Source organism: Pavona decussata, unplaced genomic scaffold (genome assembly GCF_977016875.1).
Source record: "Pavona decussata unplaced genomic scaffold, jaPavDecu1.1 SCAFFOLD_8, whole genome shotgun sequence".
Classification (NCBI taxonomy): Eukaryota; Metazoa; Cnidaria; class Anthozoa; order Scleractinia; family Agariciidae; genus Pavona; species Pavona decussata.
Window position 1 is genome coordinate 232,984 of NW_028145431.1, and position 17,186 is coordinate 250,169.

Consider the following 17,186-nt stretch of genomic DNA (forward strand, 5'->3'; position numbering starts at 1 on the left):
GCAATAGCCAGCCCGGGGATATGTAGCACAGAATTGTTCACATTCCGTTTCTATCATATTATCCGAAGAGCAGACTTTTTTTGGAAATACTCGCGCGTTCTTTAAACGTGTAAGGTAACTATTACTTGCTTGACTGTAAATTTGCACTGAAATGTATTTTTCATGAAGATTTAAAAACTCTTTTTTTACCTAACAGCCTTGCAAAAGACTTTTTCAACAGATTTTTCGAACCGCGAAATATCTGAAAATCCTGCGCATTTCTGGCAAATCAGTTCTTCTAAAACTAACTCGATGATCGCGGCATCGTGTAGATTTCCTCGAGGCGAATATCAGAGGAAGTGAACATAAAGAAGTGAACACGGGCTTGCCTTTTTCTTATGAACTTTCTGTCTGTTTTTTTCTGTATATTCATTCAAGAAAGCTCTTAAATAATCAATAAATATATAATAAATATTTTGGTCTTACGTTAAAGCCAAATCCTTTATTGCGATTTGATTTTAAGCGCTAATGCCAAGGACAACAAAAGAAAACTTTATATACATTTTTTTAATCCAGGCTCTCTATTTCCCTGATGGTTCCCATCTATTTCTCCTCAAGCTACAAGTGCTAAAGGAATGGGTTTTGGAGAAATTATGCCACAGATGCCAGCCAGACTGAGAAAGAAAAATGCCAATTAATTGACTACATGTTGAAAGTTCTACACAACAAATTTTCGAGACAATGCCAGAAATTTCCATAACTATACAGTAAACCTTTCGCACTTTGCATTGGCACCTGATTGGCAACTGCTACTTGCTGGCGTCATTTTTAAATTTCCCTCTTTTTTGCAATTTATGATGACGCCACGGCCCAAGAAAAAACACAGGAAGGTTTTTTTTTCCTCCCGTAATACAGTTCATTTATTAGACTCAAACTAACCACTTCTTTACAAGCTATATGAGTATCAGTTTATCCTGATTTTTTCGTTCCCTCACAGCATATATTTTGTCCCAATAAATAACATGTGGGTTTTCTTTAAGTTTTTATAGTTTTGTTGACTCATGGGGATTTGCTACGATCATATTTCAAAGTTTCAATCTTCTGCTATTGAACGTATTGCGATCCAATCGTTTTACATTTTGATTACAGTTGCATCTTCTCATCTATCTGTTTGCATTGCTCGAAATTGTGCGCATTTACAAGGCCCTAAAGCTTTTTGCTGATTTGCAAGGACCCATGTGTTATAAAGATGCCCAAAATAAAGGAATAAATCTCATAGTTTATTAGATATAATCGTGTAAAGTTTGCTTATCATTTTTACATTTTTCGTTTTTTGTTTTTTGTTTTTGCTATATTGTAGATTGATCTATATGTTATCCATTCTATGTGTTAGACTTACGATAAAAGTAAAGCTGGGGATACCAGAGAGCTTCAAAATAGGATGGTACTGCCAAAAAATAACTGGGTCGAGTCACCTTAACAATGACTTAATATCATTTTGTGTTCATCCATAGAGATTGGGTTTATTTTATTAGCCTTTATTGAGCTAGGGAATAAGGCTTTACAGTAATCACCCTCTTAATTTATCTTTGACCTTTAACTAGTTGTTTTACTTTAATATTTTTTCCTTTGAAATTACAACCTCCCTGATCCAACAACACACAATTTTTCCCTTTTACCGACTGATTTTATATCAGTTGAGGGGAACCCTTTTCAGGAATCCCTCGTTTTGACACTGATAATGCCACAAAGGTTGCTAGTGAATCTGCTGGTATTAATTTTAAACAACACACAGTTCAGTGGCTAGCCAATAGTGGTCTGAATGGCTTGGTATCGCAGGAAATTGATGGGATCAAGGTTATATGGTAAGAACGGGAGGGAAACCGTATATGGATATTATACAGTAAAGATTTAAAAAAAAAGTTCTGAAAAAGCCTGAAATTATTTTTTCCACTCTTTTTAAAGATAGCTAGGTCCAAATTTTACTAAACCACTAAAAATATTCATATATGTTTTACATATACAGAGTGTGCTCGTTAAATAAATATGTATGAATGTTTGATATTTTTGTTAGTGTGATCGTTCGAAGAATATTGTTCCTAATATTCGTTGTCATCATCATCATCATTTTCATCATCACCATTGTTGTTAGTGTTGGTCGTTGTTTTTTTCTGTGATATATCATAAAAGACACTCGTATAAAATACTTAAAAATAAAAAAAGATCTAAAATGACTGAACATGGACGCTTATTTTAGATAAGAGGTTTCTCAGTGGAGCATAAAAGAATGCCTCCTTCGATACGATAGAACTTTTTTGTTTGCTTTCCCCTTTTCAAATATAAAATAGTTTAAATTTGAACATGCACTAATTCAACTGAAGGAACCCAACACTTAATTCAATTCTTCTAGATATAAATAATCATGCAAACAAACTTCAGTTGACAACTCGTTGGCACAAAAATTTGGAAAAGTGTCGACTTCATATTAAGCTCTTATGATGGTAATCGCGATTTAAAATTACCCTGATGTCAAGGCAACTAAACTCTGCAGATATTACTAAAAATATTACGAAAAGATGGTCGGTGATAACCAGGAAAACTGATGAAATATCTTTTGAGGACATTTTGCTATTGTTCGCATTTAACGATATCAAATGATTGATGAATATTTTATTATATAGACACGAGTGTTCCCCTGGAAAATACGCCACTCGTAAAATTCATACGAAACTACATGCGGGAACCAAGTGGCGTATTTTCCATAGCCTCGTTAGTTAGGTTTTGATGACAACATTTCCTGCTTTTTCACAGTTGTTTGTGCAAACAGTTGGTAAAAAAATGTCGAGCGATAAATTTCTCTATATAATACTGTACTGTAAAAAGAAAATTTCGTAGTGGCTTTAAGATATTAAAATCAAGCATTTTAACTTGCTTTTATGTTTTAAGAATTTTGAAATTCCTACGCTCGTACGTCGGTCTCAAACCGTGTTTTTCTTTGAAGCGTTTACTGATTACGGAATGTTCCTCTGCACGTTGAAGGAGGTGGCGGCAAGTGTAACCGTTGTACATGTATATAATTTGCATCGCACAAATCACATGTAAATTCGTAAACAACTCTCCGTCAATTAACAACAGGGGGCCTTAATTCCTTATATCTGAAGTAGTCAATGATCGTTTTTCTAGTCAAAATTGGCTGCAAATCGTGATTGATCTTTCTCCCAAGGTCGCAATGTTGTCTGTGAACCACGCCAGGATAATTCTGATCCTTGAATGACAGTGTTCTGTAGGGGGCTGTCTGATGGCGTATGAGTCACATGACGTACGTCTGGAGGATGCTGAAAGCTGCTGAAACGCTATATTAGACAGGTTAAGAATGGCGTTTACGGCAAACGGGGTAAACGTGAGATATGACCACGTGACGATGTTTTAATCTTATATTTGACACTTGCTGTTTTCAGTTTCTCTGTTAAATCGAGTAGTTTTGCGTTAGCATCAAAGGTCAGAATTAGTATGCCCTATTTCCATCTTTGTATTCTTTATTTCAAGAAAGCATAAACGCGAATCTCACGTTTGCCGTTTGCCGTTTGCCGTAGACGCGATTCTTAATCTTTCTATAGTTTTTATCACTCAAAAATAGAAACCCTATCTTTGTGCCGCCTTTTAATATCCTCTATCCTTTTTTAACGTATCTATTAGACGATATAATTAAAATTAAGTTTATTGTTTTATTTTTGATTAAAGGAGCTTTCAGTATACACAAATATGAATATATTTAAGCAGTTTTGTGAAATTTGTTACTAATTATGTTTCAAAAAGATGACAAAACTTAGTTATAAATAATTGTTTTTGTTAACATTTTTACGTGACAATTCATTGAAAGTTTAAGACATTATCCAGTGCCTGTCTATTTACTGATTACGTTATCCTGTTCCAGAAAGATCTGCTATATTTGCCACAATGACTTGCATTAATATCGAAAAAGATGACAGAATCTATTTATTTATTTATTTATTTATTCATTTTTCTTAATCAAAGACTAGCAACACTTCTGCGTGATAATTTAATAAAAGGCTACGATATTTTCCAGTGCCTCTTTCTTATGTGATTGTGTTGTCCTGTTTTAGAAAGATTTGCTATATTTGTCACAATAACTTGCGTTAATATCGCTATTTTTGGGGGCAAATTAATGTCTATTGTTTACACCAGGATATTTTTAGAGCACTTGTGTTTGAAGTCATATAGGCCTCCGGTCTAGTTTACGTGCGTTCACTTTACGAATATCTTTAGGGGTATATACACTTTATTTTTCGCAAACTGCTTAGCACCCGATTAAAATTTGTTCGAAAATTGAACATCACTATGGAGGTGTTATTGGAGACTACACTTTCATAGTCATAGAAAACAATTTCCTCTTCAGATCCAAATTCCTGTTAAAGGGGATATTGATATTGATGTCATTTGTCGATTGCCGATTTGAAGAGGCACTGAGGGAAACAAATAATATTCTCTTGGAAGTCCCAAAATGAATCCTACTTGACAATTTAAAGTATGTAACTGATATAACCTGTTGACTTGCTGTGGTTGGTATTGGCGCAAGAGTTCAAAAGAAAACTCTTAAAGGGGGAACGCGAACTAGTTGTGCTCAGAGTGCAACTCTGCGGTCAAAGACATGGATATAAGAATTAAGTTTATGACAGTTTTTCTGCTAGCAAGTGCTGTAGGATTCATTGAAGGTGTGCATTTAATTTTAGTTTTAATCATAGGAACCAGACTTTGTGCGTTTTCCAATATTTGTTTTGCTAATTTTCGCCTTATATACTTTTATACAGGTTTGCCAGTTTTAGCAGACGGTAAGTTAAGAAATTTTGCGTTAGTAGTCTAGTTTATCAGTCCAAAGATATTGATTTCAGTTCCACATCTTTTCATATGTTACCTTTTTTTGTCCTTAAACAATTAGTAAAAAATTAAACATAAAAGGTTTTTTTTTCTTTTATCACGCCCATTTACCATCATCGGCAGCACTGCTTAACTTTTCTCAGCGCTGCATTTCTAAATTTAGTTTTCAACTAAAAAGAGAAGGATATCTCTGTTGTCTGGAGGGAATCTACGGATTTAGATATATTGATTACCTAGACTCTTAAAGGCGGTTAAAATCGGGAGTTACTTCTATGGCACATGTGCGAGTTTGTTTAGCACGACATATCGATTTTAAGCATATACCACACAAGTGAAAAGTACTTTTCACACTTTCTGATTGGTTTATTCGGTGGTGATTAGCCAAATGATATTCACTTCCGAGCAGCCGAGGAGAAACGAAATGGCTTTCCGTTTCGCTTTCGCTTCGGTAAATTATTTTGTTTTGTCTTGGGTGGTATATACTAAAACAGTTATTCACCTACGTGTCCATTGAAGTGGTAAATATCCACCACTATTCACCTCCACTACGATGAATAATTGTTAAACAGTGCCAGTTTCTTAAGAGGAAGGAATAGGAACCAAGCAAACGAATCATCGGACAGCCAACATTCTACTTTATTGTTTACTTTTTCAGAGGATGCAATTGAAGGGAACGCAGTCGCACCTGTTCGTCTAGCAGCAAATGGTAAGATTACTTTGTGCATTTAAAGTACTGACACACAAGACAAAGTTACTCTTTAACAGTGTTTATCTCCATTAATGTGAATAAAGGTAGAAAGATCGCAAACTAGATCTTGTCCGTAAAATAAATAAAAAAAATGTGTCGTTGCCCAACATCTCGCAAGCACGAGACAATAAACATGGTTTCCTGAATTGCAATTTAATAAAAAACAAAAAAAAAAACATATTAAGAAAAATGGAGGAAGGAAAAATGGTGTAGGTGCGTCTATGTACGATAAGTATATTGAATGTCATGAGTTTCATGTTAATCAAGATTCAGAATTTTCCTTGTGCCAGACTTGTGACGTGTTGAAAACTGATATACCTTTCTTCAATTTAAAGTGCCCCTGGAACGAAAATTTCATTTTCCGTCTTTTTGTATTTCCGTGTAGAATATGACCTTCTTACTCATATTACCAAATTTTTAATCCTTTACGGCGATTGGAAGTATTTTTTGTTTTAGCTTTTTATTCGAGATTTTACGGCCGCCATTACTTGGCCTTCTTCCGGAGGTTAAGCCCCAAATTACAGGAAGTGACGTCATTGGCTCAACACGAAAAATTCCACATGGCTAATTTTCATATGGATTCTACTTCATAAACTGTATTCTGCTGTTGCGAACAAAATAACAGCAGAATACAGTTTATGAAGTAGAATCATTCATTCCTTTTTTTATAAGATAATCATATAGGATACAATTATTTATTTTTACAAATTTTAATCTATTTTAAACACATTGTACCAAGTGTTGTTAATTTAACTGTCCTTTCAATGCCGCTTTCTTGTAAAGAGTAAAGGCTGGTTTCCATATGATCGCAGATCGCAATAAGGTCTGCGATCATATGGAAACCAGCCTTTAAGAAGTTAGATGGTAACTTATGAAACGGCTGCATTTAAAAAAAATTAGAACCAATCACTCACTCAATCACTAAATCTTCCATATGTTCTTGTTCAGAGGATTCAAAAGATGACAAGGCCAATGACAATGACAATGACAATGCAGGTAATTTGATCGCTTTTTCAGAGTTATATTTAACTGATTTTAATTTCGATCGATAAGCATGGAATACTTATGATCGATACCTTTGAAATATTCATCTTTGTTTTCTCAGACGATTTTGAGGGAGATATAGTGCGAGAAGGGAAATGCCTTTTCGTGATTTTAGTGTACGTGATTGACATTTGTATGGGGTTTGATCAGATGTTTAATGCCTAATCAACAGAAAAAACAAATGAATGAATGGCCTGTTTATTTGCCCATGTTTTTTTTTTAAGTCACGCATAAGAGCTTTTGTTATCCAAAACATAATCTGTTGAAAATATATCATTTTTCTTGTCTCCCTTAGATGATGACCTTGAAGACGGCGTAGACAAAGCAGGTAAAGCTATACTTTTTTTAGTTGACTTGTTTGACATAATTTTTGTTATGCTGTTCAAGCAAAGGTTATTATTACTATAAGCCTTCTTATTTTATTGGCTGGCTCAGCGAGCGGGCAAGATGAGTCCAATCCTTCGTTGTGATTCGCTATCCGAGCCGGAAGAATGGAGCTATCTAATCCGCTCGCGATTACCCGCTGCCCATTCGTTCGTCATCGAAAGCTTAATCCGTGAAAAATACAATATTTTCTTTCATTTTCTTGTTGTTCTGGGGGAAAGCACTCACTTAAAAATGTTCGCAAAACTTTCAATATTTAACTAAAGTAAAGAAAGTGTAAGGACATAAAAAAAACCGAGAAAAGAATTCCAAAAAATAAGCACTACGTGACAGAAAAGTTATGCTTATGATTTATTCTTATTTTACATTCTTAGGAGATCCTGGTGATGAGTCAAAGGAAGTGGGTAGGTTTACATCATGTCTTTAGGTTAGAATAAGTGAAATAAGGGGACTAATTGTGAAAGCGTAAAAGAAAATCTAGAAAAATTGAATTAGATGAACTTGGGATGGAAGTTCAACGCTAATGGCGGACGAAATCGACAAGTGGGTCTCTTTTTAATTGCGTTATGAGTAACTGATCTCAATTTCAACTGAATATTTAATAGATCAATATTTTTTTATCAGTTCACACTCGAAATCTAAACAGGAGCTGCAGGCTATATTTGAACATCACGACAAGAAGGACTAGAGGAGACAAATGCTTCCTTCCATCGCAGTACTTAACATGTAAACCAGGGAAACATTTCAGTGGGCTCAACTACAATCAAATCACTTTTTTTTTCAAACACCATTCAGCCCAATTCAATGTTGTAACTCGTAACATTTTAGTGGATGCAAAAAGAAAAAAATGAAAAAGGTTACGGGAAGGGTGGGGCTGAAATGTGTGAAAGTAGTCTATAAAACGGACATAATCATCGGCTATTTATTGTGTAATATCTATCCAATGCGGGCTTTTAAATCTTAATAAATCTCGAGCGATATTTGTTACAATGTTTACTGTATAAGAAGAGAAAAACAGTTTACTGGTTACTATTGAGGCTTGTTTGTTGTTCCTATGAATAACATTAACCTGTATTTATGTTCTTTCTTCTGTTATTGTTAAGTTCTGTTATTTCTTAGACGATGTTCTCGACGATGTAGCAAGCGCAGATGTTAAGTTTTAGTGTCTTTGATATGAATTGAATTTGTTTATGCTAACAACTCGCTAAGCTTGAGGTTATTATTAGTTTAATTTTTTTTCTTTACATAAAAACCTTGTAAAAGAGATTCGACAAGAACTGCTCTGAAGAAAGTAGTTAGTCAAAAATGCTGATAAAAAGGTAAAATGTCCCCAAGTTCTAGCTAGCATAAGTTTACGATTTTTTCCCCGCTCGAGCAAATTCAAACCTGCCTAATCATTGTCAACCAATTCTGGCAAATGTGAGCGCCCTTTGGCCCTTTTTTGCAAAGATTAATAAACAATATCAATTGTGCACATTTTTCTTAAATTATAAATTATCTTGCTACTAATGACGATGAAGATGGAAATGGTAAGTTGGTATATTATCAACTTTGGGTTTTAGGTGTTGGATATTTTCGCATTATTTTAACTTACAAAAGAAAACAGCGCAGGGACGATAACTATTTTTATAGCAAATTCAATGGCGTGTCTCACATAATGGCTGAGAGGACGTTCTTCCTCGGCATTGAATTAAAAAATATAGTCATTTTTGAGAATGATATGGAGAGGCCTTCAAAGGTCGTTCAACTTAGAACTGTTATTAAAATCTCAAAACCGTTAAAAAAGCCAACCCCTTACAAATTTGTTTTTTTCAATTATTCTTCTAGATATCGCTCATGACGAGATTCAAGGGATACGGGGATGGAATCCTGGGTGGAATCCAGGATGGAATCCAGGACCAGGACGCTGGAATCCATGGCCAGGGCGATGGAATCCGGGATGGAATCCAGGACCAGGAAGATGGAATACGGGATGGAATCCTGCACCAGGACGATGCCCAGGATGTACACGGCGATGGAAAACAGTCCGCGGGCGATGCCCAAGGTGTCCACGGCGACGGAATTGGCGACCAGTACGCGCACAATGCCCAGGATGCCCAGGACGATGACGTGGAGGGTGTTTGACGTGGGCGTGGACTTGGTCACGGTGGTAATGCACACACATTCATTTTAATTAAGGTCGATGATTCCGAAATCATGTTAGAAATCAAGTCAGAAATCTTACAACGAAACTTACAAAGGTGAGGCAGGGTGATTGAGCCGTTACCATGTAGGACTTCAAAACAGGAGTTCCCGGGTACAGGTCGACCCAGATAAGTCGATGACTGATCGTTACTCCGAGCTCGACGCTTTGATTGCCAAGCTATTGAATTACACATTACAGAACTGAACTACTGGAAGACGAGTAAGGGATTATGGCATCGTTTGGAGAGGAGATGGAAATTAATTGTGCCGATGAACAAGTGCCTTTTCTTAAGTCAGTCTAGCAAATACTCTTTTAGATGTAAATTATCTAACAAAAGTTACGTTACCCTGAAAAAGTACCCAAAATTGCACTTATGCGTGAGCACGATCGATGTCCATCTGCCTACCCAAAGGATCCCACCTTCTTTTACTCGTAATATACTCCTTTACAGTCTCCGAAGTGGGTAAAAGCCAGCTACTTTCCCTCTTCCCAGTTGCGACTCTAACTACAACGATAAATAAAGGTATTTATCATCATCCAAATTAATATTATCATTATCATCATCATCATCATCAGCAGCATCATCATCATCATCGTTATTGTTATTTCTTTACATAATACATTTTTGTTTTTATTTTTTTTCTAGGATGAAGATGGACTTAATTTAACCTAGATTTAATTCACTAGTAAAACAAAAGTGTGGAAAAAATAACAATAAACTAGTTTTTAAAATGAAATTTGTCTGTTTTCTTGTATTCACACCTCAGTGATTGGCGAAATAAACTCTTTAAAAGCGTCATTTCTTTTAGCAATAAATCTCCTCTTCACGATATAACTTTTGCCACTTTGTACATGCCGAAAAGCAAAATTTTCACAAAATAAAAACTGCACCAAGCACTATTTAGTAATGGGAGAAACCTTGAAAGCGCTACAATACCTTCAGTAAAATTACACTGATACAGAGAAAAAATAAATTAAATAACAAAAAAATCTCGAGATACCAGTATAACTGAGCAAGAGAGGATGTGATTGGCGGCTGTCTTTCACCCATTTTTTTTTTAATTTTGGAAGGACCTTTTCGCGGCGGCTTATGACGACAGCTTGAAGTGAAACTTAATAAAACCTTTTCTTACAAATTAAAGTGTTAGGACAAACTGTTAAAATAATTGCTAAAATATGGAAGGAAAGCGTTAATGATCCTGTTCTTAAGATTGAACAATGTGTGGTAAAACGGTTGGCTGTATTGCTAGAAAATGGACATTACCCCATTCCTCTGGTTCGGGAGTACTGATTTTGCCCCTAACCCTCACCCCCCCCCCCCCCCCCCTTCTCATAACTTTCCAAGTATAAAAACTATGGCAGTGAGACCCAGAGTATTGAGAGTGCATCCAAAGCTGTCTCCTTTGAGGTCCGCACGGGAAGTATGACCTCATCATATGACGAGTTGATAAGGTCATGATTGCCAAATCGCGACCCTTTCTTCAGGAAAGTGACGAAATTGACCGAAAAGTAACCAAAACCAATATCAGAACAAAAAATTACGGGAAGGAAAGTAATTATTGTTCATTTAAGAAAGGGATTTTCTATTTTCTAAAAAGAAAATAATGCCTGTCTAAAATTAGTTGTCATGGTGACATCGAAGAACTCTAAAAGACCACATCATTTTTTTTACCAATAAATTCTTTAAAATTCTTAAATTTTCAAGGCGTTTACTCAAAATATTGAAAAAGCAATTTAGTTTCAAAGTCGCCGGGGGCAAAATCCACCCCCTCCCCTCCTCCCAGGTCTATTGTTCATGTAGATAGGGTTAAACACATGACGAAAAACTGTTGAATCTCTTGCTAGGATATCAAAATAATATGATCATATAGAAGAGAAATATTATTTCACTAGGGATCGGATGCACTTTACTAATCCACGATTATTACCAGTTAGTAGGTATGTAAGTAAGTAAGCAAGGTAGCAAGCAGGCAAGCAGGCGAGCGAGAAAGCAAGGAAGCAAGCAAGAAAGTAAGTAAGTAATTAAATATCGAATACAATAAAAGAATCATCGCAAGAATACGTTCAGTGTAAAAGATGTTACAGCTGAAAAAGTGCGAAGCTTCTTTATTCCAAGCTATGGCACTTGGACACGCTAAGTTCTTGTGCCTTGTTAGTCAGCGTTCCAGCGGGTCAAATTTTCTAAGGAGGTTAAGAAGTTTATCGTCTCTTTGTACATACAGTTCTATTTTTTAAGACCATCACTAAATAACGTCACTTGACATCACTTTGTAGTGACGGTTTCGCTACTAACTCCCGCTCAGTGCCGATTTGCCGTTCAAACTTCACCAGCTGCAATTAAGTATCTTTTGTCTCACCCAAATATCAAGACTATTTTCTTTCCAAAAAATAATTGCCAATCAGCGCGCAATAAATGGAGAGTTATTGTAAAGCACCTTAGAATGCTTGTATTTTAGTAAAAAAAAAAAAAAAAAAAAAAAAAGACCATTGGTTAATATTTTTTTGCTATGTACCGAATAGGGTCGATTTTTTAGAGGAACGAAAATGGGGCGACGTTGCTGATATTGCTACATATACTTGTTCTCCACTTTTTACATTTCTGATTAATTTCGCCAAATACTGGCTAACGATCCAGTTTGGACATTTGCTTACCTAAAAGTTAACATTCCTATTCCACGCAACTACTGCGACTTAAAACATCATATGAACTACGTAGATTTGATTCTTTACATCATGAGGAAAAACAGTGACCGATCTCGAAAGAACAAACTAATCACCAAAATTAGCATGATTTTATTTCTTAAATGGTTCCATGATATTTGTTTAAAACGTCAATTACTCAAATTGGACGCACAAGCTTATATCAAATTTCAAGTAGCTTTAATATACACGTCGCTTTTTTAAACAAATATAAATTGCCGGAAACAGAAAAGAAAGCTTCCCCAGCCCAAAAATTTTATTGATATAAACAATGGTTACTTTTAAAAGAAAAAGGTAATAAATCGATAAAAAAGTAAAACTCTTGCCATGTTATTGAGTGTGTCAATATACACGCATGTAATTTTTGCAGACACTTTGTCTCGATTGAAAGCGTTTGTTGGGATAAAGGGCTTTGCTAAGCAAATTGCAGAAGTTAAGGAATTTCAACCCAAATGATCAGATCATTTACCTTGCAGATAAAAGGCATATTAAACATTTGAAACAAGAAAAAAAATTACCATACTGTAGTTTTTTTCCCAGATCTTGTAAAATCCGTTTAAAGTCCGATGTTTGGTTTTAATTTTGAGTGGAATTTAGACTTTTTCAAATTCTAATGCGAAATCATCTCTTCAATAAACCCAATATTTGGCCTTTAAATCTGGTAATTCCACCGAAGAAACTGCTGCTGCGTCATCTATACAATCCTGCATTCGTGATCTACAGAACTGGATGCTGATGGACAGATAAAAACTTAATCCTGACAAAACAGAATTTCTTATTCTTGGAACAAGACAGCAACTTGAAAAAGTAATTACTTCACACCTTGTTGTTTGTGAATCTCGAATATGTCCTTCAACAAAGGTGAAAAACTTGGGATCATGGTTTGACCCTAATCTTGATATGATTAGCCATATCAATAACATCTGCAGTTCGTCTTTTTATTATCTCTAAAACTTACGTAGGATCAGAAAGTATTTGCCTCATCAATCTGCCATATCCCTTATCCACGCCTTTATCACTAGTAAATTGGACTTCTGCAACAGTGTTTTATATGCCCTTCCTGCAATTCATATGAATAAACTTCAAAGAGTTCAAAATGCTGCTGCAAGACTTGTCACTAACACTCCTCGCATCTGTCATATCACTCCCATTTTGGTAGATCTTATCTGGTTGCCCATCAAATACCGAATTGAATTCAAAATTGTGCTGCTAACATTCAAGTGCCTCCAAGGAACTCTTGTTGGTACCAGCCAAAGCGCGGTGCCTACCTACGCTTGGTGACCGAGCCTTTCAGTCGGCTGCTCCGAAACTATGAAACAGTCTTCCAGCGGATATCAGAAACATTCAGATCCTCACCTCTTTTAAACAAGCTCTCAAAACATAATTTTTTAAGATAGCTTTTAATTGATTTCCTTATACATTTTTATGATAGCTTTTAACCGATTTATTAATTTGATCTTATTGCTGTTATGCACACATGAAAATATTTCTATTGTATATGCGCAATAAAAGTTTTATATTTATTTTTATTATTATTAATATTATTATTACTACTACAACTACTACTACTACTACTACTACTACTACTACTACTACTACTACTACTACTACTACTACTACTACTACGAGAAACGAGAGGGGCAATCCTTGACTCGGTGGGTTCGCCCCGAGAAAAAAGCTATCAAAACAATTTATGACTTCTGAAGGACAATATCATGTAATACATTTGGCCGAGTTTAAGAGTTTTAAGTGGTGCCTCGTCGGCAATGCCGAAAACGAGAACGCGAGCTCGTCAGGTCAAGTTTAATCTATGTTCGCTTGTTGTTCTCCGTGGAATTTTCCTTCTAAAGTTTGTGCATTTCCCACTGCTCTACAACTTCTTAAAGGTCACCATAGTAGAACTGAAAATAAACAGTTGTTTTATTTAACCTTTTACGCACTTCTCAAACCATATGTCAAGGAGGTAAAAATAATATTATCAAGATGGCTGGTTATCAATGCAACGTTCTTGCAAAGGGATGTAACTTCACTTCTAATAGCTGTTAGGAGAATTATTCAATTTGTTCGTTCTTCATTTACAAAACACTGGCTTGGCTTGGATTTTTTTCAAGAGAAGGGATTGATTGTTACATAGTTAGAAACAGGAAGCTGATAGGGGCAACTCTAAAAAAGATAAAGAGACAAAATTGCCTGATAATTTTTTCGCGTTACTTTTCTGGGGAGCTAAACTAGGGTACACTGTTTATCACTCTCTCTCTGTCATTCCTCGAAGTGTGGATTATCGAATTTTTTCGTCAAAATTTACCACTAACACGGATAGCCTTTATCTCTCATTGACCCTCGATACGTTAAGTAGACTAAAGATACAATTGACACTTCAGTTTACCTTTTCAACACTGATCGGCAGATAAGGAAAATTGCACTCCCAAAAAGCACTTCCGAAATATCCGAATGGGTTGAATTGAACTCCGTAAATACATGCCAGAAATAGTGACGACTGTTGTGCAGCAGATATTGCCCTAAAATTCGTTCTGATTTTTCTTAACGTGCTGAGCACATTGCTTTCGATTTCAGGATTGTTTGGCTATAATCTTGCACTAACTTTGTTTCAGAAAGACAAAGATTACCATGATTTCATGATATCGTCGGCAGGATGCAAATTATATAGACAATTCAGGGACGAGCCAATACTCGTCAATGGCTCAACATCGCTTTGAATCAGTTTTGGCTATTTTTGTTAATGTGATCGTTTTCGTATATTGTTTAAGTATAATGGTCATCATCATCATCATCATTCTTGCTGTTATTGTTGATTTTGTTTTTCTGAGATATATCATAAAAGAAATTTATATGAAAGTAATTAGAAGAAAATGCTGAACACCGAGACGCATTTAGCTAAAAAAAAGGATTTTTCTGTAAAGCATTAAAAGTCAATACCTCCAACTATATGATTACCAAATCGTTTCATACTTTCTAGGTTCTTTTAAAATATATGAATATTCTTTAATTTGATCATACGCTGATTCTATTAGAGGAATTTAATTAATTGGTCAATTCCTGGAGAGTAAGTTTTGAAACTCTAGCTATAAATAATCAGACAAACAAACTTCACAACTCGTTGGCACAAACGTTTTTACTTCTGACCTGCGTTTCCTAATAGACAAAATTAGATTAAACTCTTAAGATACTACTCATCCTTTAAAAATATCTCGATGTCAAGGCAACTAAACACGGGATATGTTCCTTTGCAAAAAAAACAGGAAACGGTGGTCGGAGAAAGTCTGTTGAAAATATCTTTTGACGACATTTTGCTGTTGATAGTAATTGACCAATATCAAATGGTTGATAAATATTTGATTTATCTTATCTCTCACACGATATAACTAACAGACAACCTAACATAATGCATTCTGCTGGCCATAGGAGATTTAAAGCTTGGGTAATCGGCAAAACCCAAAAAAGGAGCAAGTGAACTCTTCAATTCAATTTTGTACGCCATCGTAAAAGGTTGCATTTGTACTCTTGGAAAAAATCTTTTCAATTTTGTGTTTCGAAAAAAAAAAATGTGGCTACTTAAATTATGCATGCATACACTCACCAAAGCGCAGACGAGTTAAATTTCACAAGTTGTCAAAATGTTTGGGGAATTTGGGAATCTGACGTCCAATATTTGCTTTACATTTGTGTGACTTCGTCTGGAAAACACTGGCCCGAAAACAATACTTAGTAAAACATATGAAGTGGGTTTTGTTCGGAATGTTACAGACACTAAAATAATAGAATCCACGATGAAAAAAGGAAAGCGACAATCACGATTCTCTATATAATTTTGTTTCATGGACCACCATCGTTCATTCCATCTCATTTTAAGACATCATACATGTGTTTAACCTTTTTGTTTCTGAATATTTTAATTATGACTATTTTGAATGCTTTCCAGATGACCTAATTAATGTTTTCTATCACTCTCCCCTAGCTCCTTGCCATTTCTTCAGGTCTGAATTCTAGCGCGAGAAAAAAAAACTCTGTAAACAAACCTAGTGACTCGTCTAGGTGGAACAGATCGAGGACCCAGATTATCTGTCTGTCATTCCATAACATGTTGCATACGTACGTTGCTTCCAAACTCACCAATCTGCAAGTAGTTGCGCTAAAACCTTGGTTACCGACAGCCTACTATCTCTCCAGGGGACCATAGGATGAAGAGGCTTGTAATCCGTAATTCAAACAACTGATCGACAAATACACAAAGAGGGTCCGATCTATAAGACTCATTATTACCTGGTAGAAAATCGGGGATACATTTTCTGCTTATCAAAACGTCGACAGAAATGGCCGAATTCAGTGAGTTTAAAACAGAGAAATCATCTTTCAAGGACTCCAAAGGATTGCTTGATGTCTTAAAATGAGGAAATTGAAAAGCTTGCGAAAGTAAAGCGGAGAGGGATTTGTGATCATTCTATATTATCCGAATACTAATTGAATATCCCCATTGCCGCGAATAAAATGAGTTTATTCCCACGACCAGCTCCCAGCTGACCTCGTAGCTCAGTTAAAGCTCTGGTGATCTATCCAAATGTCGTCGGCAAACCAAATTTTCTTCACAGAACATAACTAGCCAGTCCGGGGAAATGTAGGACAGAAGTGTTCTATCATAATATCCGAAGAGCAGACTTTTTTTGGAAATGCTCGAGCGCTTCTTTGAAAGTGTAAGGTAACTCATACGTACTTGACTGCGAATTTGCACTGAAATGTATTTTTCATCAAGATTGAATGGTTTTTCGTTTTCTTAACAGCTCTGCCAAAAACTTTCTAAACAGTTTTTCCTAAGAGCGAAATTTTTGAAAACCCTGCACACGTCTGGCAAATCAATGCTTCTCAAAATTACTCCATTCGAATAGAATTGATCGCGGGCTCCGTTCGCTGGTATCGGCTATGTTTCCTGGAAGCGTATATGGAAGTGAACATGAAGAAGTGAACACGGGCTTACCTTTTTCTTCTGAACTTTCTGTCTCTTTTTTTGTATCTTCATTCAAGAAAGGTCTTTAATAATCAATAAATATATTATAAATGGATTGATCTTACGTTAACGCCAAATCCTTTATTGCGATTTGATTTTTAGCACTAGTGCCATTGACGACATGAGAAAACTTTACATGCATAAAAAAAAACAGCGAGGAAGTTGTAGCTGTAAACTGATCTCCAGTTCGTTGTGGTTGGGTTTTTTCTTTTCATTTTAAGGAGCTTTCA

General features: G+C 35.6%; 1 protein-coding gene across 2 annotated transcripts in view; it reads left to right on the forward strand.

Annotated features, from left to right (window-relative positions):
- Positions 1–9,973, forward strand: part of LOC146488705 (uncharacterized) — a 122,817-nt gene extending 112,844 nt beyond the window's left edge. For both annotated transcript variants that reach the window (XM_085112864.1, XM_085112919.1), the window contains 4 exons: positions 6,963–6,995; positions 7,426–7,455; positions 8,879–9,200; positions 9,883–9,973. In XM_085112864.1, the coding sequence (XP_084968990.1) occupies positions 6,963–6,995; positions 7,426–7,455; positions 8,879–9,159 (344 nt within the window). In that variant the 3' untranslated portion in view covers positions 9,160–9,200; positions 9,883–9,973. The remainder of the gene's footprint in view (positions 1–6,962; positions 6,996–7,425; positions 7,456–8,878; positions 9,201–9,882) is intronic.
- The last annotated feature ends 7,213 nt before the right edge of the window (positions 9,974–17,186 follow it).